The 26,415-nt window shown below is 41.5% G+C and overlaps 2 protein-coding genes across 8 annotated transcripts in view; one reads left to right on the plus strand and one right to left on the minus strand.

Annotated features, from left to right (window-relative positions):
- Nucleotides 1-1,118: 1,118 nt before the first annotated feature.
- sumf1 (sulfatase modifying factor 1) lies at nucleotides 1,119-21,680 on the minus strand. 2 transcript variants are annotated; one of them, XM_035383187.1, is made up of 9 exons: nucleotides 21,284-21,680; nucleotides 20,431-20,604; nucleotides 20,263-20,337; nucleotides 14,328-14,410; nucleotides 13,618-13,740; nucleotides 12,336-12,450; nucleotides 8,408-8,521; nucleotides 5,194-5,253; nucleotides 1,119-1,545 (listed from the first exon to the last, which is right to left on the minus strand). In XM_035383187.1, the coding sequence occupies exons 1-9, from the start codon at nucleotides 21,587-21,589 to the stop codon at nucleotides 1,444-1,446; spliced, it is 1,152 nt and encodes a 383-aa protein (XP_035239078.1). In that variant the 5' UTR covers nucleotides 21,590-21,680; the 3' UTR covers nucleotides 1,119-1,443. The 2 variants fall into 2 exon arrangements, with proteins under 2 accessions (XP_035239078.1, XP_035239079.1); XM_035383188.1 differs by lacking the exon at nucleotides 21,284-21,680 and adding an exon at nucleotides 20,887-21,261.
- A 657-nt stretch (nucleotides 21,681-22,337) lies between these two features.
- The window catches only part of LOC118207405 (inositol 1,4,5-trisphosphate receptor type 1), a 110,894-nt gene continuing 106,816 nt past the window's right edge, over nucleotides 22,338-26,415 (plus strand). For all 6 annotated transcript variants that reach the window (XM_035380925.1, XM_035380928.1, XM_035380930.1 and 3 more), the window contains exons 1-2: nucleotides 22,338-22,522; nucleotides 24,630-24,742. In XM_035380925.1, the coding sequence (XP_035236816.1) occupies nucleotides 24,651-24,742 (92 nt within the window). In that variant the 5' untranslated portion in view covers nucleotides 22,338-22,522; nucleotides 24,630-24,650. The remainder of the gene's footprint in view (nucleotides 22,523-24,629; nucleotides 24,743-26,415) is intronic.

Here is a 26,415-nt window from a genome sequence, read left to right on the forward strand (position 1 = left end):
GGACATTGGGAAGATTTGCTTGATGTTCTCAAAGGCATATTCAGTACCTGTGAGCATTTAAAAAATTGTCATCATTTTGCTTTGGGGCGTTTGATCCCGTTTTACCATGGTCTGCTCCACGTGTGATCACAGGAAGGAGAGCTGAAGCACTTGTGCATGGGCCAGTTTTTACCACCTTGGATTCTGGCATGAGAAATCTGCACAGCTGAAGATCACAGTAAAAGCAGGATCATAAGGCCGTCCAAGTTTGCTGGCTTATTGCCCTACAATGCTGCAATACAAATTTCTTGAAATACAAAACATGAAAGGAAAATGAGAAGAACACAAGATGGGTGTTCTCCTTGCTTTCATTGATTTCACACCACTTTTCTGAAACAGCCTTACAGCGAAAGCTCCCTTAAATGATGCTAGAATTACACTACATTTCAGAACTCAGAGGTCGGGAGCTTTAGAGTACGGATCAGGCCCTGATGGGCGGACAGAAGGATAAAGGCCACTCTGTTGAATTTACAATGCAATCACAGTTGGCTACTTGGTTCTGGAGTAGATTCATCCAGCCAGAATGGAGGAGGCACTGTCTCCACCTACACAGAGTTAAGCTGGGAGATGTACAGTAGAGCAGGTCTCACCTCTGAAACCGGAAAGAGAGGGCATCACTGGTGGGCTTCGGCCTTCAGCGTTAATCCTCCAATCAGCTCAACTCAGGAATCCTGATTGTAAAGTACACCCACCTACACATTTCTATAAAGGAGCTGGTTTGCCTGTGTCCACGCAGGTCTTATCAGCATCGTACATTCTGACCAAATCTGGCAAAGCAAGACAAGCAGAGAAGAGCCTGTGGATGTTTTGTTTACTGTGATAGTCCCTCTTCTCTGGCCTCCTGTGTCCTCTTGCTCCAAACAGGCTGGTTTTCCATCCTTGCTCTCTGTGAAACCCTTATGTTCATACCCTTGTGAAAGACCCCAGGGAATAATGCCCTGCAGAAGGACACTACAGAAATCCCGTCAATGGATTTAATCAAGAAAATCCAAGCCACCGTCAGCTGGGAAACTTCTATAAGCCCTCTACCACTATATACCCCCCCCCCCCAAAAAAAAATAAAATAAAATGAAAAGATGTCACAATTATATCATTTTACTCTCATATAAAAATACAACGCTTGGCAAATATACACACTGTTACAATTCAGCGGAAAGCAGTGATGTCACCGGTTAGAGAAGAGAGTTTGGCCAAGTATGAGGCAGAGACTGAATGCTGTCAATCATGTGTAGCGGAGATTTCTCTCACGTAGAAAGGGTTTCCTGTCAACAGCAAAGCTACAGCTGATGTTTATATGAGATGGTGAACTGAAGCATGCAAAGTCCCAGGAGAAGGTGGGTATAAGGACAGGTGGAGGAGACTCTTCTTCCAGCCCTCTCCCATTGGGCTCAGAGGTCATAAAGGTCACTGTTTGTTGTGGGAAGCGCAGCGAAAGCCCAGGTTGGAGGCAGAGCTGTCAGGGGTGTTCTGACTCCGGGCAGCACACCTGTACCTGTAGCAGTATGACTGGGCAGAGAGGAGAATGAGAACACTGTCAGACTCAGCTTCACTGTAAATAGTAGATTCACATCAACCGGAAAAAGTTCATTTGGTTTTCCAATTTCACATTTCTTTCCTAAAATACCGTTGAAATCCATTCTACACCTGATATGATGAATCTTCATTTACTTTTATTGATGGATATACTCACGAGCCACTCACAACAATTTTGTTGCTCAAAATGGCTGTTTAACCAGAAACGTGCCCAAATCCAAGTGCAACTGTATAACTTACACCGCACATTTTGCACTAAGCTAAAAGCTTGAGCTCTTAAGCCTGAAAAAAAGGTAAATAAACTGTCCCCATATCACATCCCCAAGGCCACAGGATGAATAAAGTCACTGCAATTACACTGGATGAGGGTGGAGCTATGCTGCCCATTCTGGACAAGAGCTGGATGAGCCTTTCATGTTGGCCAATCACCTAGCAACAGTCACGCTATCTACAGAGGGGGCTGCTTGTAGGCAGTCACTGTTCAGAGAACGACCTGTCATGACAGGTAATTGGGGGAAAAAAGACGTGACAGGGCGGGGGAGGTGACGTTTGATCACACTGTCACTCATATTGCACATCATCATCATCACTGACACCGCATGGTGGAGAGGAAGACAGCCTACACACTGCAGTAAAAGAGAGAGAGAGGGAGCGAGGGGAGATGGAGCTCCCACAGAGATGCAAACCCACCGATTAGAAAGATATAGTACAGAGAGATTACTTCCCTGTGTGCAAAGCACAGTCTGTACTTCAAACTGCCCTGACTGGAATTGAAAGCACTTGTCACACAATGGCCATTGTGCTGAGGTCACAGTGCAGGGTGCACATGCTCAGCACACAGGTGGCTGTGACAGCTTCTGCAGCACCTAAGCCAAAATAACTGCTCATGTAACAATACAGCGCGTTCCTTCTGAGATTTGGCAAAGCCAAAAGGGAATGACTATTCATCAGACATTATTTGCATTGAAAATATACAAACATAGCCAGATAATTTGTACATGAACACTTTTGCATTTAAAGAAAGTCACATTTTGGCAGACTGTCCCACCATGTGTGCCTTTCAGTCTGTGCTGCAGTATTCAAAACTGAACTTCATTAGCAGAATGACAGTAAAGATGTTATTGGGCCAGCAGTGAGAGGACAACACTGTCCTGGACTGTGCAATGAAGCTGCACGCACTCTTACTTCTGCCTGGTTCAAGCTTAAATTCTCAGGAGTTTCATGGCTACATCTATGATATTTTGGAGTGGGGTGGTTGTTGATGTATTAGGGCTGATCTATGAACATCAGGGAAAGTGAAGGAATGAACCAAAAACATACAAACGTCTGGTCAGGCTCAGGAGATTGTAGTGCACATGTAGCGCAAACAATTTTAACACTTTCAGCACAGTTGATGCTTAAATTCTAAACAAGGTGCCAAATTAACTTCTATTCTTAGCTCCAATTACGATACATGTACTAAATTATAATAGTAAATAGACTGTGCATGGATAGTATTACAGAGAACGACCCACTGTGTCCTTCAAGAGGGTTTCCATGGCAACCAAAATGAATCACCTGCAGTACCTGTTTTAAAGGGAACTTCCTAAATTGCAGATGCACCTGCTTCTATACATGTTTATTCACATTTCAGCTGACAAATTTCACACAATAAAGCCAAAAGAACACAAGTGTATCTGCTCTACTCCTACCTCCTCTCAGTGTGCTTGGATATAAAAACTACAGAACACCATACTCTCTCCAAACGTCTTGTATATGAACTCTAAACAAGTGTTGGAAAAACTGTATTATTATTACGTATTATTCCCATATTGCAGCAAAGTTTTCAGACAGCAACAATGCCGCAGTCCCTTTAGAAAATACCGCCTTTCAAATGCTACCCTGCTGTGCATTACATTATGATAATATCTGAGGGAATATTCCAGAGCGACGCTTCTGGGATGGGGCCAGGGAAGCCTGCGTTTCGGCAGATGCTGCGGCAGGGATATTAAACCGTTCTCAGGGAAGCCACTCGAACATCCTTACAGGAACCTGGACACTGGGCATGCAGCCTGCAGGCTACAGCCCCCACAGAGCAGCCCTCAGCTGCCTCTTCTCCCTGCAGAGCACCTCTGATCTACAGCTAGATCACTTCCAACTCGCAGCCTCCTACACGCGCACTGTTTCTAAACTAGCAACCGCCTCCCTCCTTTGTTCTGCTGAAGCCACGCATGCAAATGACAGTATCAGAGGCAGCTATATAGGGAAAATGAGGTATCTGCAATAGTCATGGTCCTCATTTATTGCAGTGACGGAAATACGGACCAGAAGAGGAAATTAGGGCAGACTTCCTGTACACAGAAGAGAAAAACTAGAGAATTTGACCAGAGTTTGAATGGAGTCAATAGACAGATGCAGAATTTATTTGCATAACCTGTGCTACTTCAATACGTGCATGTGTACTGTTGTTAATGTGGTCTCGGTTTTAATTTTAAATATTTGTTTAGTATGAATCAGACTTGTCCACATAGTAAAGATAAAAACGAGCCCCTAGGCCAACTCTAATACAATATACTGGATGTATGTATAACACCCATGTAGAAATCCATACACTGTCCCTGTAAAATAAATCGGTTAATAAATAAATTCATAGAAACGCAGAGGAGGCCTGTTGTCCTGTCTGTAGCTGGGTACCGTATCTGAATGCAAATTAACACAGCGTTTGAAAACCTGTGCTACTACTTTATCTAAACCACAGAATGATTCGTTTTGCGCATCTCTGTACCTCTCTGGCTTTTAAAGATGCGAAGTCCGCCCGCTACACGCTTAGCGGGATGAGCAGTGCATTTCCCTCCCATCACAGAGGGAAAGGAGCAGAGTGGGAGATTGATTGGGGCCAGAGAGGCCTGTGTCTCATGTGGAACACTGTGAGGTTCAGTAAATATGCGTGATGGATAGCAGGCATTCACCGAGCGAGACAGAACACAGAGACCAGGCAGCGCTGTTACCCCTCTCTCTCCTGAGCCACAATCCCAGAACACACACACACAAACACACACACGCATGCACGTGTATGCAACCGTGTACACACACACACACAAACACACACACACACACAGGCATGCACGTGTCTACACATGCACACACATAAGTGCAAAAACATACAAATACATACACTAGAACTCATCTCATGTGGTGTCTCACGCACACACAGACTCACAGGCACATACAGATACACACATACGTATACATGCCCAGACACACACTCACTCACACACACTAACACACCTCATGACAGCTCTCGGTAACTTACAAAGTCTCACAGGCACATGTTTTCAGTGCTGTGCATCCAGTTCACATTTACAGAATTTAAACAGGTAGCCCCCATGGTCTACATAAACATTTTGACACATTCTAACATACAGATGACATTATATCTATACATTTTTAGCAATGACCTTTTCCATATTCCAAATATGCTGTGTTACATATCTCATGTGTGGCTTCTATAAACCATTTACTGAGAACTTATACGCAGTTATGGTTGGAGAAAAAGGATCACAAATAATAGCTTTGTGTCCTTGTTTCTCAGTGTCCCGGTGTAATGTGTCCGTCAGAGTTCAGTGTTTGCCCATGTTTTACCTTGTGGCACATGTAGGAACCCCCCTTCTTCACTCTGTCATGGCCTGCTGCCGGCCCTTTCTGGAAAAAACAGAGAAGGAAAAGGTCATATGAGCAAAGAGGCGCGTGCCTTTATAAGGAATTGCAAACCAGTATAAAAATCAGGAAAGATGTGACACTCCACGAATGCGTATGATATCTGACTGTGAGTAGAGGAAGCTGCCTGGGACCCAGTGGTGATCTTCACAGACATTCACCAGCCCAGCTGCAGTACTCATGGACAGACTTAGCTGGCATCTCTATCTGCAGGGAACTGAAGTAATGGCATTTTACCACTATGGGGAGGTGATGAAGAAGGTAATGTCATCTCAAAGGCTCAAACAGCACCTGTTCGGTTCTTGTTTGTAATGAGAATTTACAGCAGGGGTTCTTCTGTTTCTTCAGTAGGGCCTGCTGGGATTTGTCTTATCAGCACTTAATGTATCAGTTAAAGTAGCTGATTACACAATTAACTCTCCTCACCTGTTCTTTGGGTCTGAACAAGCTTCTGGGTTGAAGGTGAAAATAAAAACTAGCAGACACTGTGGGCCTCCAGGATCAGGGTTGTAAGAGGTACCATCACAGTGACAGTCCAATGTGGCTATTAACACACAGTGCTGAAAGGCCAAGCACTAGTCACTACAGGAATGACAAGCGCCTATCTTCTAACTCAGACAACAAAGATAACATCTTGTGAGAGAAGCCAAAGAGCATGCACATTGAACCCGGCCTTTCGATCTTCTGAGCCAGTTGTTTTCAGCTCCTCTGCCTTAGAGACAGATTTCGGAGACCATCACTCAGCCAGAGGAGGCCCCAATACACTTCCCTAGAAAGCTATAAATCAATAACTATCTCACAGAAATTTCTCCTAAGAAAACCTGTGATCTCCTCAGGATCAATATCGCTACACGGAAATTAAAGTCTGGTGGTAAATGTGGGACTGTTACAGTATAAACCAACACATTTATTCACCCAGAAGATGATAGTATCACTTAAGGACAGCACCATTTAAATTCTCAGAAATGAACTGGTAGCCCTGGGTTGAACTGGAATGGCATGATGATTTGACAAGGATACCCCTACTCGTATACAATTTTATGTTATGCCCTTAGATCCGCATAATCGGATGTCACAAGGTACTGAATAACTGTAACTGTGAGGAATAGTGTCAATCAAACTGGACTTTGCTGCAAAGAGAGTGAACAAGACTTGGAGCTCCAGGTAAGCACAATAACATAGCTGGGAGACTAAGACTGTCCTTGTTTTTGCTCAAAAGAAAACATTCATACCAGTTTTTTTATTCAATAAAATGTTCAATGAAATATCTATTGCTATTATGTTTATGGTCATAATGTAAAAGAACTTTAAAGAAACTATAATAGCTTGTGACTTAATGTTAAAGAGAAAACATTGCTCAAAACTGCATCCTGTCGCTGGAGGAGGTCTGTGGTTTCACCACTCACCAAAACTGTGTTTGTGTGTGTGTGCACGCATGTGCGTGTGTGTGTGTGTGTGTGAGAGAGAAGGAAATGTATTCGTTTTATTTATTAATTTATTATTATTTTCTTTTTGGCTATTATTATTATTAGTGTTGTTTGTTGTTGTTACTACAGTTAGATACAGCAATTGTTTGGTTCAATTTCTGTTCTTGGATTGAACACAAGGGCAAGGCTAAGAAGGGCAGCAAGGTGAACACAAGTAAATCCAGAATAATACTACACTTCAGAATAAGGACTCTTTCTCTATCGTTTGTATGACCAATACATGCACTGTTGCCAAGAACACAAAGTATTCACACCCTGACATTGTAAAACTGGAGAGAGCAGCAAATGGACGAGTGCCAACAGCCTGTGGGTTTGGTCAATGACCCAATTAGAAGGAAGCCACAGAATGTCACAGAGAGCAGCCCAAAATCAAGACTGATCTTCAGTAACTTCAGCGTGGCTGGACTAAAATATGTAGCCAGTGTCTCTTCAACTGAAAGGTTTCTGTCTAAACATGTAATTTCTGCACATTGTTAAGAACCATCAAATGGCCCATGATGAAACACTTGTCTTTTTTATTCTTTAATGCTTGTGTCCTTTTGCCAGTTGGTTGCCCAGCTTTGCTCTTGTGATAACGTCACTGCATAGTGGGCGAGGTCTTTAGCTGCTACGTGGAACCGGTTGTGCAAAACTTGTGCGAAGGGTGAAGTGTACTTCAGTGGGGGCACTATGCTGTACCTAACTGTGGTGCTACTGCCACTCTGCACATAAGGCGTTATCTCTACCGTCCGTTTGAGGAGGAGTCTGCTGCAGCGGATTTCCTCCCGCCGGTTTGCTAGAATTGAAGACACTTGCAGGCTCTGAGACTGGCCTACAGCCAGACAGAGGCCTGTAAAGGCTGCTTTATATCTGACATGATCTCTCTCACATACATTATGTTTAAAATGCTAAGAAAGGTGTTGTGTATGACCTGAAAGTAGTAATTAGTTATCGATCATGTTATGTTATGACACAGAGGAGACAATGTAGGCTACTGGAAGACGTTTTGATCAAAATAGTTTTAGGTCAATTCCCCCTTGAATAAGAAAACCCTACTGAGATGCTAATTTCAGAGGGGTTTTTCCGGGTTAAATAAATAAAAAGAAAAGCAGTCAAATCGTAAAATGTCATGAACTCAATTTTGTTCAAATATTTGCATTGAGCTTTTTACTGAGACACTGCCACAAAAAACACTATCAAATAAAAAAAAAATAACAAACTTAAGGAAATACCTGTGGGAAACATTCTTGCCTTATTTGTTTGGGAATTCTCAACTGTGATAAATCTTTTACAGTAAAATTCCTAACCAGACCATAGGCTATTAGTAATAGCCCATCTCAGTGCATTTCTTGCTGCAATCAGAAGCACAGTGGAGTATATACACACTGTAGTGTACATACTTGATAAATAGTGCTTTTAACTTGATACATGTGTCTCAGTTCTATGTTTTCATACAGGTTTGACAAGTTCAGCTCCTCTCCAAAACCGGCTAGCACTCTATTTGGATCTTTTCTCAGACAAAGCTTTTGCTTAGTTAAACAAGTATACCCCTTTTCCAGACCAGTAGTGTTTTCCAGCTGCAATTAAGGACAAAGATAAGATTATTTTCTGACCCGGAATGTATTATGGAAAATGTATTTAACTGATAAGAGCAAGAAGCACATGATGCTTACTGGATTGTGAAGCTCATCTGTGGTGTGATGAATGCTCCACCAGTCAGAGGTCCACTCCCAGGCATTGCCCACCATGTTGTACAGCCCGTACCCATTGGCAGGAAATGACATCACCTGAAGAAGACAAGAAAGATGAAAATCCAGTGAAATTCAAGTTACTTCCACACTTAAGTTATAGGCTTAGTTATAGTACTTAATATACACTGAATATACAGGATTGTCAATAGGGCTGTCTCCAGTATTCCATACCATAAAGAGCGCTAAGAGCTGCTCTCAATTAATTTCAGTGAAGACAGCGCCTAATTATATATTTAAACTGGCCTGGGTTTGCCAACTCAGGAATCACAACAAACAAAGCCCTACTGGAAAATGTGTGCCTTGCTTTGACAAACCACTATGAGGAGATCAATACAACAGCTCACAAATTAGTTTTATGAAAAATGTATGGAAAGAGTGTACTGCTGTTGACCGCCACCAGTTACAAATTAGTTTTACTAATATGAATAATATCATTTAGAACCTCTTCTGCTACTATCTAGAATACATGTACAGCGTGTGGAATAAAAGAGTTCACTGCATACAACTGTTTTGAGTACGAAAGTTAAATGGATGTTGATAAGACAGCCAATCAGCACCAAGGTCGTACAGCTTCCATGCGATCATGTGATGTGTTTTTGTCAATCACATGGAGCTGCAAGGCCTTGCTGCTGATTGGTTGTCTAATTGTCATCCAATAGATAACAGTGGGGACGACCATTATTGCATTCAATAATTATCGTCACAATATATACTGCCCATCCTTGCTATGCAGGTGAGTGAGTGTGGCTATTCTTCTCACAGGCCCCTATAAAACAACTAAATACAGATTCATTCATCTTTTGGAAACTGACCATGGTACTGCAGGGCGGTTTACAGAATTGTGCCCCATTTTAGACCCCCAAAGGAACACAGATTGTGTATATGGTGTGGACAGGGAGTCAGGGTTTAATAAAGAGTGCTATGGCCCCAATACTGCACAGTTGCAAAACATTCTATTGGATCAGTATTATGTAAACCATTGGTTTTGCGTTGTTGGAAAGCCGATGTCATGGGGAACAAGTTGGTGCCATTGATTATCCGGTACAGTGGGTGCTGAATAAAGATTTTGGAACACCATTCAAAAGTTACCAGTAGGTGAAGCAAATTACCTATGACTCAGCAGCCAGTGGTGCTACAAAGGTTAACGTGGTTTGATAGGCTTACAGAGACAATGCACACAGGATCATTGATGTTATTGTTTTGTTGTGATTGTGTCTTTCTTTGATGTTTTGGGGGTTTTCTTTTATCCTAAGGGGAAAAACGGAATGGTTTGAGGAGACTCGTCAACAGGACATCCTGCGCAACAATCGCGTATAGCCATTTAATCAGTCACCATTTGCACTGCACATTGTTTATTGCTATTATCGAACAGACTGTATCATAAATTGCATTCACTTTAACCTGACGTTCCTCTTTAACTCCTACCACGGCACACCCAGCAGGTTTAAGGTGCTAACATACACACAGAGCTCAGGATATCTGCACCACATAGTCACTCGCATGTAGTGCCGTCGCAAGGTACACAACTGTATCCTCGTAGGCTACAAAAGCCAGAGGCACATCTGCATCTACCAAGATAGATAGCGATCAGATAGACAGAGGCACACTACTGGCAGAAAGAGGCTACAGTCTCTCATTTGCAGTCTCCTTCTATGTTCAACTGTTTGCACAGCATAAAATTTAAAGATTATTTTTGGGTCAGTTATCCGAGATATCACTAAATGAATCCCGTTCCAGTAGCACCGGGTAAGACTGCACATGCTCCTTTACCACTCAGATACTTCCGCTATTGGTGTATCTGAGGGTATTCGAACAGTACATTGTTGTCCTGTAAAAATTAGATGTGGCTTAACCAAAACATTACGAAAATCGAAATATGACTTATCTAAGCTAAGGTTATATGCTGTGGATATGTTTAATGATCTCATTTGTCACCAATTTCACAAATTAACTTGTGGGTTTATTGCACAATATATAGAATAATGTGATTATATGTGAAAGTGTTGTGCAATTATCAATTTTGTAACACATGCAAAATATTATTTACATTTACTGTATATCATGCGTCCTGTGCTCTGTCAGAACATGTAGCACATTTTCCATGCTTTTGGTGCACTTAGAGTTAGCTTAGCACATGTTTTCATGCTTGGTTCAGGGAGTGTTAGGGCCATATTTGCCATGCTGCAGCGTGTCCACAAAACAGCACAGATCATTGGCATCAGGGCTCTTTGAACAGTTATGCCTATGGCAGATAAACACCATTTGAACTACAGCTTAAAACCACACTGAAGCAACTCCAGCTTATTTAAATGATTAAACGAATACATTAAATATGCAACAGCGGTTACACACAACTTTCGTGTACATCTGTCTCATGTGCTGCCAATGAAAAGCACAGACTGTTAATGTCCTGGTTTGCTTAAAAAGCACCCACAGACATTCAATATGATACAAACCCACAGTAAGCTAATCTTGTGTTATGAAACAGCTAAGTACAGATCGGTTACTTAGTATGTTCTTGGCACATCTATCTAAATGAATTTTCTAGAACCATATTCAAATAATTACATTTTTCGTTTAACCAAATCATTTAAAGTTGAAATTAGTTAGTTAGAGTACTCAATGAATATACAAATATACAGAATATTATAAATAAACTAAAAATATACTTGGTCTCTCTGTAGCTGTACTTACAAACCCCGGAACATTTGTTCTTTCTCTCTGCAGCTCTGCTTAAAAACCCTGAACAACACTGTGGTCTCTTTGAACTGCATTAAAAAACCCCTCAACACCACCATGATCTCCCTGAAACTATATTCTAAAAAGCCTGAACCATGAATTTCAGGAAAAGCATCATACAAACACATCATAAAAATGTGTTACTCTGTCTATTCACGTCAAATATATCTGCACTTTCAGTAATATTGTGACATGAGTAGAAGTTTATTGATAGGAGAAGGAAAATACACAGAAGCAAAATGTAAGATTAACTGAGCTTCTTCACGTCCCGCAGGTGACACCAGTATTTATATTTAGTGGAATACTACATTAAAAAAAGCTCCTGAGTGTTTTACTCCAGCAGAACCCAGTGGAAGCTTCCGTAAGAAGCTGTTCTTATTAGGAATCACTCCCAGTGTGACTGGCTTTTAATGACATGCATGTTTTTGCAGACCTTTACCGCTCACAAAGTACTCCCAGTCCTTTGGTGACTGGCCCTCAGTGTTAATAATAAAACTGGCACTAAACATAAGCACTAACAACAGGGAAAGCACTGCTATGGTGAAAAATGCCTTCCACACAACAATCCAGACACACGCTTTCCGTTTAATCTGTGACGGCATTTATTTCCTGCTCTGTTTCTGCGGCGGTTTAAATCACAAAGACTGATTTCCTGCCTCTTTACAACGAACTGCGGGCTGATGTGTTTTTACTTCCCGTGGTGTTAGCCTGATCACTGGGCTCCATGTTTACTTTCTCAGCCTGCTGCCTGTAAGCTTTTCTTTAGAGGACACTCACTGAAACACTCTCACACCTGCAGACAGGAGATCTGTTCTGTGAAGCTCTGCGTAGTTTCACATAAAGCACAATGCAGAACTTATGAGGGTGCCTCCTTGCTGTGATCGCCTGACAACCAAAACAGGATGTAGATACATGGAGATCTACGTTTTGCTCCTTACTTTCTCTTTCTCTCCTCCCTTTATCCCAGTCTACTTCTCCACAAGTCCCTCTCTGGTCAGTCTCTCTCCCCTACTCCATCTACCTCTCCCCTACTCTCCCTCTCTCTCTGTTCCATGCTCCATTTACAACACTACCACCTGTGTTCCTCTCTCTTTCCCAGCGCTTCTCTCACCGGTGAGGTTCTGGTGTAGCCGTCCTCTCCTGTGTTCTGAACGGGGAACTCTCCTTGCCAGAGATTAGCATAGTGCTGACCTTTGGGGTGCAGTTTATTACCCCAGGGGAACAGCCTGAAAAAGAGGAAGAGGAAGAAGGAAGGCTTAGAAAGGAAGACTAAAAATATTTCGAGAGGTCTCGCATAGTTATACAGGGCCACCTGTAGCACAGGAACAAACAGGGCTACTTTGCTAAAATTATAATATTTTTCTCAGAAGACTATTATTATGAGATAATTAAGCCTCCATTGACCATTTCAGTATGAATTTCATTGTTATATATAATTTTCTGAATGCAAAATTCAGCTGCTATGATGTAAACAAAGATTTCACTTATACCTTCACTTGTAAACACATATATGATAAATGTATTTAAGATAACATTAAGGTAACATCTGGATTTGGATCCAGCAGGAAAAGGGTTTTTCTCCATAACTGGGGGATTGAAAGATTACGACACATGTGGGAAAACAAATGTCTTCCTTGTATCTCTAAAAATCCCAATGCACTTCCCTCCCCTGCATCTAACACAGACACAGACACAGACACACACACACACACACACATCAGGACTTATCAAAGGGGGCATTCTGCCTGGTCTCACGGCCCTATTTTGGTATTTCTGGCAGAGGCACCAGGAAGCGGATCTGTGGCTTATCTGCGGCGTGGGCCCAAGCCAAGCTCACAGCTGCACCCCGCTGCAGCCTGTTCCTGCTGATTATCTCTCCGGTCAGGGCTGCTTGGTGGCACAGGAGCATCTTCCCTTTGATCTGCTCTGAACGCCCGGCAGCGCGACCGCCAATAAGCCCATTTATTCTCGGAATAATGTCACCAGGGCGATGGAACCACCAATAACAAACTGCCTGGCCTGCCATGAAGCAGCTGGTGAATAGATGGCCTGACATTAGGGACGCAATGGACAGGGCAGGCAGTACATCACGTTGCACAACTGAAAGGCAACACAATTCACCTACACGGGGAGTACCCCCATACACAAGCAATACACAGGTGTACTGGGTAGCCCGTCTAAGCCCCTCGCTCCTGTTACAATTCTCTGATCTCACTGAACTTCTGTTCACCCCTCCAACACACCCACATACTCACACACACACACACACACACACGCACGTGCTTTACACATACTATACACATGCATGCACGCACACACACTTACACGTACACACACGCACACGCACGCACACACACGCACACGCACACGCACGCACACACACACACACACACCTGTCGCTCAGGCCTCCTCTGCAGGCATACTCCCACTCTGCCTCCGTTGGCAGTCTCTTCCCAGCCCAGGTGCAGTAGGCGGTGGCGTCGCTCCAGGAGACGTGGAGCACAGGGTGGTCCAGCCTGCAGGGGAGGGGAGAGGAGAATCAGTAGGAGAATAAAAGAGGCAGGTCCTCTGATCCCTCACTGATCTGTTATTGCTCTTCTGTGTACCTGTAGTGCTCTACAGAAAAAAGTATCAGCACTAAAAACTTGTCCTTTACTTTGCTGCCTCACTAAAAGTGCAGTTTAAGTTCACATTGTTTCCGTTTAAAAAAATAAAATTAAAAATCCTCATTGGAGTAGGAAATCCTTGTTGCTAGGAAGACCCCATGTTACTGTGAGCTTTTTAGTCAAATGAGCATCTATATTTATCACCTGCTGCCAGTGTTTCAGAAAGACCATGCAAATATGTGCAAACCAAGTAGCTGATATCACACTGATAATATTGTCCGCAACTTCCTGGGAACAGCTGAGGCCTCGGGGAAAAAAGCAAACAAGTCGGCCAGAGTGCACAGGAAGTGTGACAGGAGGGAAGGGGCCAGGGGACTGAGACAGCCTGAAGTACACCGAGATGGCTCTTTTACTTCTGTCCCTCACACTCTGGGTCAGTATGGGCGTGAGGTAGTCTTGAGGGCAGGCTGTTAAGGTCCTATAGCAGAAAGGCCTACCTATCTGTGATGGTGGAGTCTGGGCCTTCTGGATGCCTCCAGTTTGCCCCTTTTACTGGCAACCACCAGGGGGCAGCAGCCACCTGTCAACCAGGAGGGGGGGTAAATGTTAAGTGCCTGCAGAGATGCAAATAACATGCACACAGCAGGAAATGCACTCAGAAAAAAATTAATGCACACTCAGCTCACTGACATATGCAGAACAGTTACTGATAACAGAAGAACTGGCTCACATTTCAATGGATCTTATTATCCTAAATCAAACAGAAATTAAATAAACAGATTTAAAATCAGTTCCACGTCCATTTTACAACAGCAAGAAACAATGAACAAAGAATATTAAAGTACAGCTCTGAACAGGAAGAGCTTCTTCAGGCACTCTTCTGCTATAGACATTACAGGCATTTAGCAGATGCTCTTATCCAAAGCGACTGACACAAGTTTTTACATAGCGTTTAAACTGCACCCATTTTTACGGTTGGATATACACTGTAAGTACCTTGCTCAAGGGTACAACGGCAGTGTTGTACCAAGGACACTTAGGTTACAAGACCAGTTCCTTACTCATTATACTACACTGCCGCCCAAAGATTATAGTACCATAGTGGGGAATCAAACCTCTGCCAGACAGGGGATTCACATATAGGTTAAGAGTTGCACACCATATGGACTGAGCCACCCACTCTTACCCTACACACTTCCCCTACACTTTCAGTGTTAGTCATTTCATGAGACAAATCACTGATATCACGGCTCTGGATCAAATGACATGGAGGAGGGGAGGGGGAATTCAAGCACTTAACAGAAGTGCTCAAACACACTGGCGTTTCATTTCCGCCACGGCTCATAAAACACACGTGTGAGCTTCTGTTCACAAGCATATACCCCAATGTGCGCATACACGCACACAGACACACAAGCACGCACACGCACACACACACACGCGCGCACGCACTCACGCACGCACGCACACACACACACAAATGCGCACACACACACACACAAATGCACACGCACACGCACACACACACACAGACATACGCACGAACAAGCGCACGCACGGATGCACAAACCAGGAGCTGCCTTTCTCAGGTTCTAGTAGCAGTGCCCTGGAGCCAGGCTGAGGAACAGAAACCTTCTGATGACGGCAAAACGAGGGACCTCCCCCACCCGAACCCGGCCCCTCCCCCCCTCAGTCTCCACTCTGAACAAGGACAGCCTTGCATTCCTGACCCCGCACTGTTTACACAGTCTTGTCTACATTAGAGAGCTGTTAAACCCTCTGTCCCTCCACAGGCTGGCCCTTTCTGCCGTTATCTGCACAGGCAGTCTGCTCTGTTTCTGTTCAGCATGCAGGGAACGAGGCAGCTCGGCCATTCTGCTCTGCTCTGGCTGACTAGCACAGGAACCGTGCCCAACAATGAGCGAAGAAAACAAATTATTTTTAAAAAACATGGCTGGTGTCTGAACTGGTGTTCTCAAACATGCACATGGCAACATTTGCCAAAAACCCAAACTTATGAGCTTTTGCTGTGTTTTGTTTCTCTTTTATCAGATGAGGTGTTCCCCATAGCACTGAAATGCCTGTGAGTCTGACTATTTCATGAATTTTTAGGTTTACTTTAAATTATACAAAATATTTATAAAACTTGCCTGCTAAATATGAAGCAGATCAACACATCTCATGTTACATACATTTTTATACTTTATTTTCTACATTTTCATATTTCTACATTTATAAATGCTTTAACATGTAACCTAGCAATATTGGTGAATATTCTTAGGTTATCAGTATCAGAACCATAAAAAGCAGAACCATAAAAAGCAAACTAAAACAGCAAGGCAGAGCAAAAGTACCCTTTATGCAAAGTGCTGATATACACTGGGGAAAATGGATGCCCTGGAGCCTCATTTTCCTAAAATCCACTGTGCATACATTCCAGAGGCACAATGTGAGAGGAGAGATCTGGCAGAAGTGCAGAAGAAGACCCACACTGGAGATCGGTTTGCCTTTTATCAGGCACACAGTGAACTGTAACACAGTGCCTCATGTGGCTCGGGGTACTTTCGCTTGGACACTCACGTCTGATTCGCCACAAATATCACATGAGGGACCAGAGCCAACCACTGATAAGGAAACAAAATATGAAAAGGAAATCAATCTTGCATCAAAGCATCTCAACAGTATGTCAGTTTTAGTTCTCCTACTTTAAAGGGAGGGAGCAACATTATATATACCACGTTGACAGACTGATTCATAAAATATATTGACTGACAGACAAAGCCAAACTGAAATCCTAAATTATGAAAGCATGAATACCAGATCATTTAAACTTAACATCTGCCTGTAAGAAGCAAAGGCTTGAAAAAAGAAAATGGCAGCAAGCTAAAGCTTCATTTTGAGTACAAAAAAACATGGAAAACATAAATCTTAAATTAACTTTACATTAATAAAATATCCTTCCTTTTATGTTGCATTAACTGCTTCTTCTTTTTGTATCATTATTTAACATGAAAATACGGGCCTCTGTGACTCCTCCAACTGACCGTGAAAAAGCAGTGGGAAAGATCAAAACTTTGCATTCTACTCAAGCTCTGCCACCGCCGACCCTATTTTTCACCCACCCGTCCCAGAATTCATCCCAGCGGCACTGCAGACCAGGTCCTTTGAGCATGTTTACAAGAGGTTTCTAAGGAATATTTTTGAGATAAAAGCGCTGACAGCTTTACACAGAGCCACTAAAAGCTAAGTTGGGCTGATGGAAAGTTTGATCCAGAGCCAGAATTGTGTAACCAGTATCAGTGAAGCTGCAGGAATTGGATTCACTGGGGGATACTGGGCGGCCTATCTTTAACTGTGGTTGCTATGCAGTTAAAAACCATTTATTACTATATGGGGGTGTTTCATTTTCTCTTCCTTTCTATGGAGCCTGATGGTGGTGTTAGGCGTAAGTACTATTTATAACACACTGCTACTGCATGGTGTAAAATGTGAAAATATATAACTGGAAATACCGGGTGAGAGAGTATCTTTTCTAATAAAACGGTAAGTGATATGTTTCAGGACTGCACATACACAAGAAAATCTAGAGCTTTATTCTGATGGAGGCCGTGCATTTTGGATTCAATTTGGACGAATGAATACTCTCAGATAGCTGCTAATGGTCTAATACCCGGAACACTTGAATTGCATGAAAGGAGAGACTGAACTGGCAGTCCATTAACACTCTATTTGAGAATGAAAAAAAAATCCTTGTCTCGACTCATCATTCCAGGCAGAGATACTGCCTAAAATATCAGATTTTCACTGAAAAACTGCCCTTGAAAATGACTTTGTTCTCCCTCACCCTCTCGATATTTTGCTTGAAATGTAATGGTTATTCTCCACACTTTTCTAATTTGAATATTGGTAAGTTATTCACACAAAAAGCTTTATTCATTTCCTCAGTGACATGCAGAATGACCTGCAAAATAAATTATAGGACCTTGAAGAATCGAAAGCTGGTTATACGCCCACCATGTTGCTCTCTAGAGACAAAGGCAGCCACATATGTCCTACCCTAAAACTTGCCACTCCCGCACCAGTGTGTCTCAGTGTGTCTGCAGTTGTGTCCTCTCTGATACTATCCGTATATTGTGGGTAGGGCTGGACTTTGGCTTCCAACAATTATGAAAACAACATAATCGAGATTATCCAATTTATTTTTATTTATTATTTTTATATATTGAATATATGTTTAGTAGTTTTCAGTAGGTTGTGGAAGTGCACTACAACATAGTTGATCTTATTTATTTTGATATAATTTATTTTTATTTATTATGTTTATATTATTTATTTAAATGTATATTTATTTATGTATTATTTATTTTATTTATTTCTCTTTTTTTTAACTTTTTTAAAAATTTGTTTTTCAGTTGAATTATATTTAAAATTCAAGGAAATCTACTGTTAAAAAGACAAGTTTTTTTTTAAAGTTCAATAAATGCATGATGTTTCCAAAGTCAAATAAATAATCATGATCTCAATATTGACCAAAATAATCGTGATTATGATTTTTGCCATAATCGAGCAGCCCTAACTGAGGGTACATTAGAGTGATCACCAGTGGGAGGATTATAATATATAATATATATATAATAAAGGACCTGTGTGAGCAAGGGGGCAGAACACTGATGGCCTTGGCACTTCTTGATAAAACTGTGCTTAGAAAAAAGTTTTCGGGATATATTTCAAATATTCAGCTTTCGGGAGATGTCACAACTGCTTCTACAAAAGTGTGACATATGGCAACTGCTGTAAAACTAGCTCATCAACATCAAAAATGTACAACTCTTTAGAATGGCGATTTTCATACCACATCAACGGAAATCAGGAAAATGTGTATAACAGTGCGTCAGAACTGGGCAGCCTAAAAAATAAAGTAGCATAATGAAAAATAGTGATGATTAGAAATGGAGAAATGCAGCATCACTTCTCCCTTGTTACTGAGAAGACTTGCATAAATTTGAAGCACTGACATTACAATTCAGGAGGCACTTGGCAAATCTGTAATCTATAACTTGGACAAGTCAGTTTTATAGTAGAATTATTACCAAGTTCAGAGGATATATCTGGCTAAGTTCCCTGGTTGCCAACCTAACAAGATGATTACTTTCAGAAGTCGTTTTTTCATCTCCATAGACGCCTTCCCTGTCTCTTCCTAGGTACAGTCATCCCTGAGGAACCTCTGAGCCAGAGCTGGGAGACTCTTGTGTTTAAACAGAAATGCAACTGATGCTCACAACTAAAGCTATTTATATTTTAAAATGACAAGGAAATACGAGATACCGCAGAAGATCCCTGTTTGAAATTCTGTATGATTACCCTATAAACTGTGAAAAAAATAAAATAAAATCTGTATATACAGCTCTGAAACACATCTACATATTGGGTATCCTATAATTGCACATCATCAGCAAAGGAACATCACAACAGTGATCAGAACCATGAGACAACCATTATAACTAATGTACCAATGATCCTCAGGGCCTATGATGCAGAACACTGCATTCCCATTAGGATAAAAACAGCAGTTGGTCATCTGATAATAATGAGAAGTATTACACTAAAGCTGATTTATAAATACACATTTATCAACTCAATGAAATTACCACATTTTACATTAATTAGGGGCACAATCAGATTATCTAATTAATCAGGGAGTATCTGGCTTTAGTAGACACTCCATGTGTTTCTTGTCTCAAATGAGCCACTTGTAGATTAGCAGAGTAATCTGTAGACAATATAAATATGTTCGTATTATAATGGCCATGGGACTAAACTTTACTTCTGATCCTCTATCGGAAGGCTAATAGGCCTAATGCTTAACTACGGCCTTCTTCTATTATTATTATAATAATTATTTCTCTGAAATACTGCACTAAAGGTGAGGGAAACAAGAGTATAGACACCCAATAAACAAAAGATGCCTTGGGGGAATTTATCATCATAAACATAACTCTGGCACATTGGAATTGAAATGAAACAATGACTATGAGGATAAATTGCCACTTTAATTTGAGTGAATATTCATCCATATCGGGTGACTGGTGTAGAAATTTCAACAATTCTTATACCAAGTTCCCCCATTTTGGTGGACCAGAAGTAAGTGGACAATTGACTGCTCAGCTGTTTCTCAGCCAGCTGTAAATCATTGAATCACTGGTTCATGCACCGGAAAGCTAACAAAAGGTTTAGAGTTGATTCTAGATGTGGAATTTAGAGCCTGTTGCTGTCTCTTAGTCAACAGCAACAGTATTTGGACAGTTATGTCACAGTCCAGATACGTGCGTACTTTACTGTTGATTTATATAGTAAACTTATACAAGAGCTGAAGCCAATTCTGGTTCCACCACAGTATATTGCACTAATATTTGAGAAAATGAAGAAACTCACCGCTTGGGAAATTTGGCTTTTTACTGCTTCACTCAGTAAACCTTCAAACACAAAGGAGTCTCCAAACTTTTCTGCCTGAGGAATAAAAACAATTGGTGATAAAAAGTGATTCATTTTAAACCAAAAACATTATTTTCAGGAAACTGTTTTGCAAGCCAGACACTGTACCTCTGTAACATAGTTGGTGGCATTGACAAACTTCTGGAACTCCTGGTTGCTGACCTCATGAATATCAATGTAGAACTGATCAAGGTGAACCCTGCGCTGTGGTCCTTCTCCATCTTGTGGGATCTCAGGGTTGTTTGTGCCCATCAAGAATTCTCCTGCTGGGATCAACACCATCTACAAACAGGAGAGCCCCAAAAGGTGGCAGGATATTCTGTTTGTGTACAATTCTCTAGCTTGGGGAAAAATCAAATATTGCCAGACTATTTTTATTTTTTAAGGCAAATATTCGGTTAAACCATAAAGTGTTCTTAATTTAGACAGTTTCATTAAATGAAAAAGTCTTCTACACCATTAAATTAATACATGAATTAACACAATAACCAATTCTTCACAGATTATGGACAGTGAATAGCACTGTTGCCCAACAACAAGAAGGTACCAAATATGAATCCCTACTGAGGGCCTCTCTGTGATGAGTTTGCATGGTCCCCGTGTCTGCGGGTACTCCAGCTTCCTCCCAAAGTCCAAAGATATAGTTAAAAAGCTCATTGGAGACTCTAAATTGCCCATAGGTATGAATGTGTGGGCCCTGTGACGGACTGGTGACCAGTCCACGGTGTATTGCTGCCGACTGCATGGTGAATAGGCTGTTTCAATGTAGCCATTACATTTTCCGTTAATCGTTTTTGCCGTATTGTACTCAGGCATAATTTACACGGTTTCGCTAAAACAGCTACAGCTCAATCCAGCTACAATAAAATAAAATAAAAATAAAAAACGTAAGCTGTTAACATTCGGTTTTGTCGATTGGCAAGCTACTTAACGTTCGCTAGCTAACTGGCTATATTCATACCTTGTTGGGAATGTCTAGATCTTGGCTATGCTCTTGATTTACTTCCATTCCATCGTTAGCTCTTTTCGAGTATTTTACAGCCGCTTGTTCAGACAACAAAGAAACTTTTCTGTCAATATTAACAACTGTATCTCTTTTTAAGGAGTGACAGCCACAGCTTGAACTCTCCGAATCAGACGATGCACGCGTATCTGTTTCTGACACTGCAATAAGGTCTTCCGCGATTATTTCTGAATGCGTACAATCTACATTATTAAGGCACATGATTATAAAAGCCCAGCAGGACAACCCAACTAAAATACCCATTTCACACTAATAATTGTCCTACGGACTCAATATGCAGGCAGCCATGTTTACGGAACAACCGGGCCACGTGACCGGTCAGCTGGGTTTGTAGTTTGCTGCTACTGACACTCCGGATTGTAACGTGATAGTAACTGGTTTTGACACGACAGTATGCAATGTGTTTGGCGCAATGGGTTCTTCACCCGAACATCCTGGGCAATCTGGAGTGGTGTGGGGCAATAGGCCTTGTATAAATATGGTTTTTGGGTATAAAATTGCAATTAAGCGGTGTTAGCGATAATCATTCGAAACATGAAGTTACAAATGACATTACAAAATACACGTAACAGTTTACCAAGATTTATGCGATTCAGTTTATATCACGAAGATACATTAACGAAGATAGATTTAATTAACCTGTACTATTCATCTATCATAATTTTCACGAATTTTAAAGAGTATGCACTTTGCGAAGTAAGTTCTGAAATTACAGTTAGTGAGGGATAATAAACTGTAGTTATAGACTATGTTTATTAAGTCTATACAAATATACGAATATTCCTAGCCAAACAAGTAATCAAAGCATGTGTTTATCTATTATGACTTTGCCCCAACTTCACGAAACAAATGATTTAACTTGTACATTTTAAACTAAGCTCAACGACATTCTGGGATTTGTAGTTTAGAATCGTTAAATTAAACATGGGCGCTGTTTGAGGAAACAACATTTCCCATAAATCACTCCTGCTATATAACCAACTGTGTAAACTGGAGTACACGGATAGCTCACAAGGAGGTAGCGTAGGAGGGAGAGAAACCTTTTTATTACTCTCCTAAATTTCTGTCGTGAGTTTCTGCAACATGGAATTAAAAGAAGAGGGGGCAGTGGAAATTCTACCCTACTGATCACGCTGCAAACGTTCTCCTTCAAGACGAGCTCTTCTATTTGCGAAGGTAAAGTTGAGCTGAACTCTTAAGGAAAGCATCCTAACCTTCTGATCCTAACCCATCTAGTAAGGAAGGATAGTTGTCATCTAGCTCGTAACAGCAGCCAGCAAGTTGCATGTGACGGAACTATGTGTCACGATGAACACGGACAGCATACCATCGGTACTCACTGTCATTTGCTTGTTGACCACCGGATAATATCTGATTGTATTTTAATGGTAGAGTTAAATATCAATCAAACCACTTTTCCGTAGTAGCCTTCAGCAATGTAGCCTGAAACTGCGTCCCGCTGGATTCTTGCCACTGTATGTTTAATTTACTCAGATTTTCACTTTCTGAATCGCAGTTTGTGTCAAATACGTCAACATCTTTGTCCGTCCAAATGGTCGTCGTATGACTTTCTCTGCACTCTGTTTTAAAGAAATGACCATTCGAACGTATCTATGACTATGACTATGGTCACGATTCAGAACATGGTTGGCCAGGTATCCTGGGCAACTGAAATTGGTATAGAATTAGGCATCAGAATAGACTCTCACTCACGGTATTGTTGTTCTTTTGGTTACCGTTCCCAAATCTGAGTTTGGTTTATCAGAAAGCGTTACTGAGAAGGTGTAGCCTAACCTATCCTACTTTTAAGACTCAAGGGCGCATCGCGTTATGAAAGAAAGAAAGAAAGCCTACAGAGCGCTACAACACTCCTAAATTTGGTCATTTCCCACAGTTTTGGCCAAGTAGGATCGTATGTTGTTGACAGGCCGTGTCCAGTTTTTTTGGCATTGTTAGCCAATGCTTATTATTCAATGGAATGTAAAATAAATAAAAATAAAAACACTTCAGGCTTTCTGAATGTTATTGGCACTGAAAACATGTTATGTTAACAACCGCAATATGTTGTTCTTGAAAATGTATGAAACATTGCCTACAGCATGTAACGGAAAATATGGAACTCGTTTATTCATATATGCATCTGGCTGTGCTCAGTCATATCATTAGATATGTGTTTGCACACTTCATTTCCATTGCCAAAGTAAGTAGTATTCTGTGATGCGCATACATCCGCATGCTGTGAATAATGTCCAGCATTTGAATGTTCCGTATGAAGCTTGAGCAGTTCTGTAGCATGCGGAATCCATTTACGGCACTTTTTTCGTACGGGTTGTGTTCTCTGAAGCAGGTTTGAGGCCAACCACATCTCCCACAATTGTGCGGTAGGTCCAATAAAAATAATGCCTTACATGGCCCTCATGGCAAACCACAGACATTTCTCAGTCAGTCTGCTCTGCCCTGTCCAGAAACTGCTTGAGATTCACCTCTTTTTGTCCCAAGCAATCTTATCAGAATCCGGCTTGCATTAGTTGATTGACATCAACTCGAACCAGTTGTCATAATATCCATGGTCATACCAGGGTCATATTTTCTTTTCTCAGTTTAGCACTTAGTACTGAGCAGATATTTATTATTCTGTAGTTCATTGTATTCATTCTGTACATCAGAAACCCTGACTGAAGTTGTTTACGGAAAGCATATGGCCAGAACTTGACACTGATTCAGCATGGATTACCTTAAATGTGATCTTCAAGAGGCAATATCCTGGTAACTGTCACATCTTGTTGCTACAACAGACCAGTGTAATAGCGCTGCTTATGCAAATTCCCCTGGCTTTTGGGACTGACCACAGTTTCAATGACTGCTGCTAGAAGTTCAGTGTTCCGTCCTAAGGACCCATGAGTGGGAAAGCCAAGCCTATTGGAGCTGCAGATTCCCAGTCTTGTTCTTCCCCATGTGCAGCTCCTCCCTCCTACAGTAATGTTTTTGTATGCTATTTGAGTGTAATTCTTCCAAAATAACCAACACCCTGAATGCACTTCATTTGCCATGCAAAGTGCGTTTCGACTTCATACATCTCTGCCTGCTGTCACTGTAGGGAAATACATTGCGGTGCCTAACAGCTCGTACATGTTTGCTTCACTGTCCCATGGTGTTTGAACATCACAGATCAGAGGTAATGTGACAGAGTACAGTTACTCAAATCTCTGTACGTACTGGATACATGCACTTGATTATTACTCCTCTGGAATTTTAACTTCAATATTGTCTTGTTATTTCATAGGAACAGTCCGATTGGAGAGAAATGTCTGACAAGATGTCCAGTTTTCTGCACATTGGGGACATTTGTTCCCTGTATGCTGAAGGGTCAACAAATGGATTTATCAGCACTTTAGGGTAAGTTTGTTTTTTATTATTATTAATTCCTGATGTTTGTTGTAACCGTAAATGCGGGGTATCCACTGCTGCTCTTAGTTTTGGTATATGAACTACGGACATGCTTTGTGGTTGGACACGCTGTGCTGAACACTGCCCTATTACAAGCTTCAGAAGAACCTGCAAATGATCTCCCATAGGCAATGGACAAATGGCCACATCTTCAGATCAGTAGGGGACCCTATTGATCTCCTTCTGCCACAGTCAGGCTCCAGATATCATCAGTCAAAAGTTAGTTTTTTCATGCTTCAGGACAGCCATAGATTAGATTAGTTTAGTTAAGACTACTTCATTGTCCTCAAGTGAAGATTTCAGTTAATATCCGTAGGCTTATATACTAGCCTTTGTGCTCCTGTGATTTGGCTCAGCGGGGGACAGTCTGCCATTGCAGCTGTGCTGTAATCCTCTGATCTCCGAGCACTGTCACTGTCTGAAGGCCCGCGTAGGCTTGCTCTCTGTCTGGAATGTATTGATGATGTGCTGTGGACTTACGGCTGACGTACCAGTTTAAACCTCTGTGAAAGTATGTCGTTTTAGTGCGCATTCAGATTCTCGCCCGTTGTCTATGAAGTGCTGGGTGTGCTGAAGTAGCCATAGGGGTGACAGGCTCAAAGGGATTACCCAAGGTGTTTAAATGGATGGTCACACATGACAAGGGGGATACAAAGTGTTCAACAGGTCTTTTAATACCTTTTATTACTAAAATGCGGCTGAGTTCAAACAGTAGAGATGAAGTCGTTAACTCATTTGTTGGCTCATTTGTGCTCGACAGTGTTGCAGCTTTGCTCCTTGGACATGATTGCTTGTTCATTTCACTCAGTGCAAAATTCACAACATCATGTGAGAAACAAAAATTAGATTCCCAAAATTAAAGATGAAGCCTGTTGACTTAATTGAATTGAGGCCTGTGTCTCAGTCTGTAGACTATCTTGTGCAGTCCCTCCCTGTAGATTTGGGTGTTCTGGGCTAGGGCGTATGTTTAGTATCAACATTTAATATTAGACATGATACAGTCTGACTGTATGCCTTTTTAAATATATGAAGAATCACAGCTGTATGGAAAGGTTTATTGTTGGACATGTTAATAGCCAACAGGGTTTATGTGAGCAACTGATATTATGCTGGTAAACCTAGAAAATCTATTGCAAGAATTTGGCGAGCACACTTATGTCATGCGCTTAAAGAATGTTACATAATGTGCTGGCAACAAACCTCTGCTTTCTCAAAGCACCTTATTTTCACGAAGAATGGATGGATTTTTGCTGCTTAAACTGAGTCACGTTTTATAATTCACCACCTAGGAGTTGCCCACACAGCTCAGTGAGAGAGGAGAAAGTGCCTTGTTCACCTTCATTGGGCTCGTTTTTTTTTTTCTTTTCTTTTTAAAAAAAATCCAGTCGCACTCCAGAAATAGCACATGTAATTAAAAAGGAAACTGAAGAAGGGCTACTTGCCAAAATGTAGCACCGATCTTCTAAATATACCCGGAATATAACAATGTGGATATTGGAATGGGGGGGATGAACGTTGGGGGGTAAGAGAACCAGGTCTGAAACTGTCTTTCAGGTAGGCCTATAGCTTTTGCCAGTTTTTAAGATCACTGGATGATCCTGTTTCTGCTACTGATCTGGTTT

The sequence above is a fragment of the Anguilla anguilla genome, chromosome 11 (assembly GCF_013347855.1).
Source record: "Anguilla anguilla isolate fAngAng1 chromosome 11, fAngAng1.pri, whole genome shotgun sequence".
Classification (NCBI taxonomy): domain Eukaryota; kingdom Metazoa; phylum Chordata; class Actinopteri; order Anguilliformes; family Anguillidae; genus Anguilla; species Anguilla anguilla.

Excerpts from the sequence above, each read along its gene's own strand:
- sumf1 (XM_035383187.1), bottom strand. The coding sequence starts at position 21,589 with ATGGGTATTTTAGTTGGGTTGTCCTGCTGGGCTTTTATAATCATGTGC. Across the intron at positions 20,338-20,430 it reads CCACCAACTATGTTACAGAG|GCAGAAAAGTTTGGAGACTC; the intron begins GTACAGTGTCTG and ends TTTATTCCTCAG. Across the intron at positions 14,411-20,262 it reads AAAGCCAAATTTCCCAAGCG|GTGGCTGCTGCCCCCTGGTG; the intron begins GTGAGTTTCTTC and ends CCTGGTTGACAG.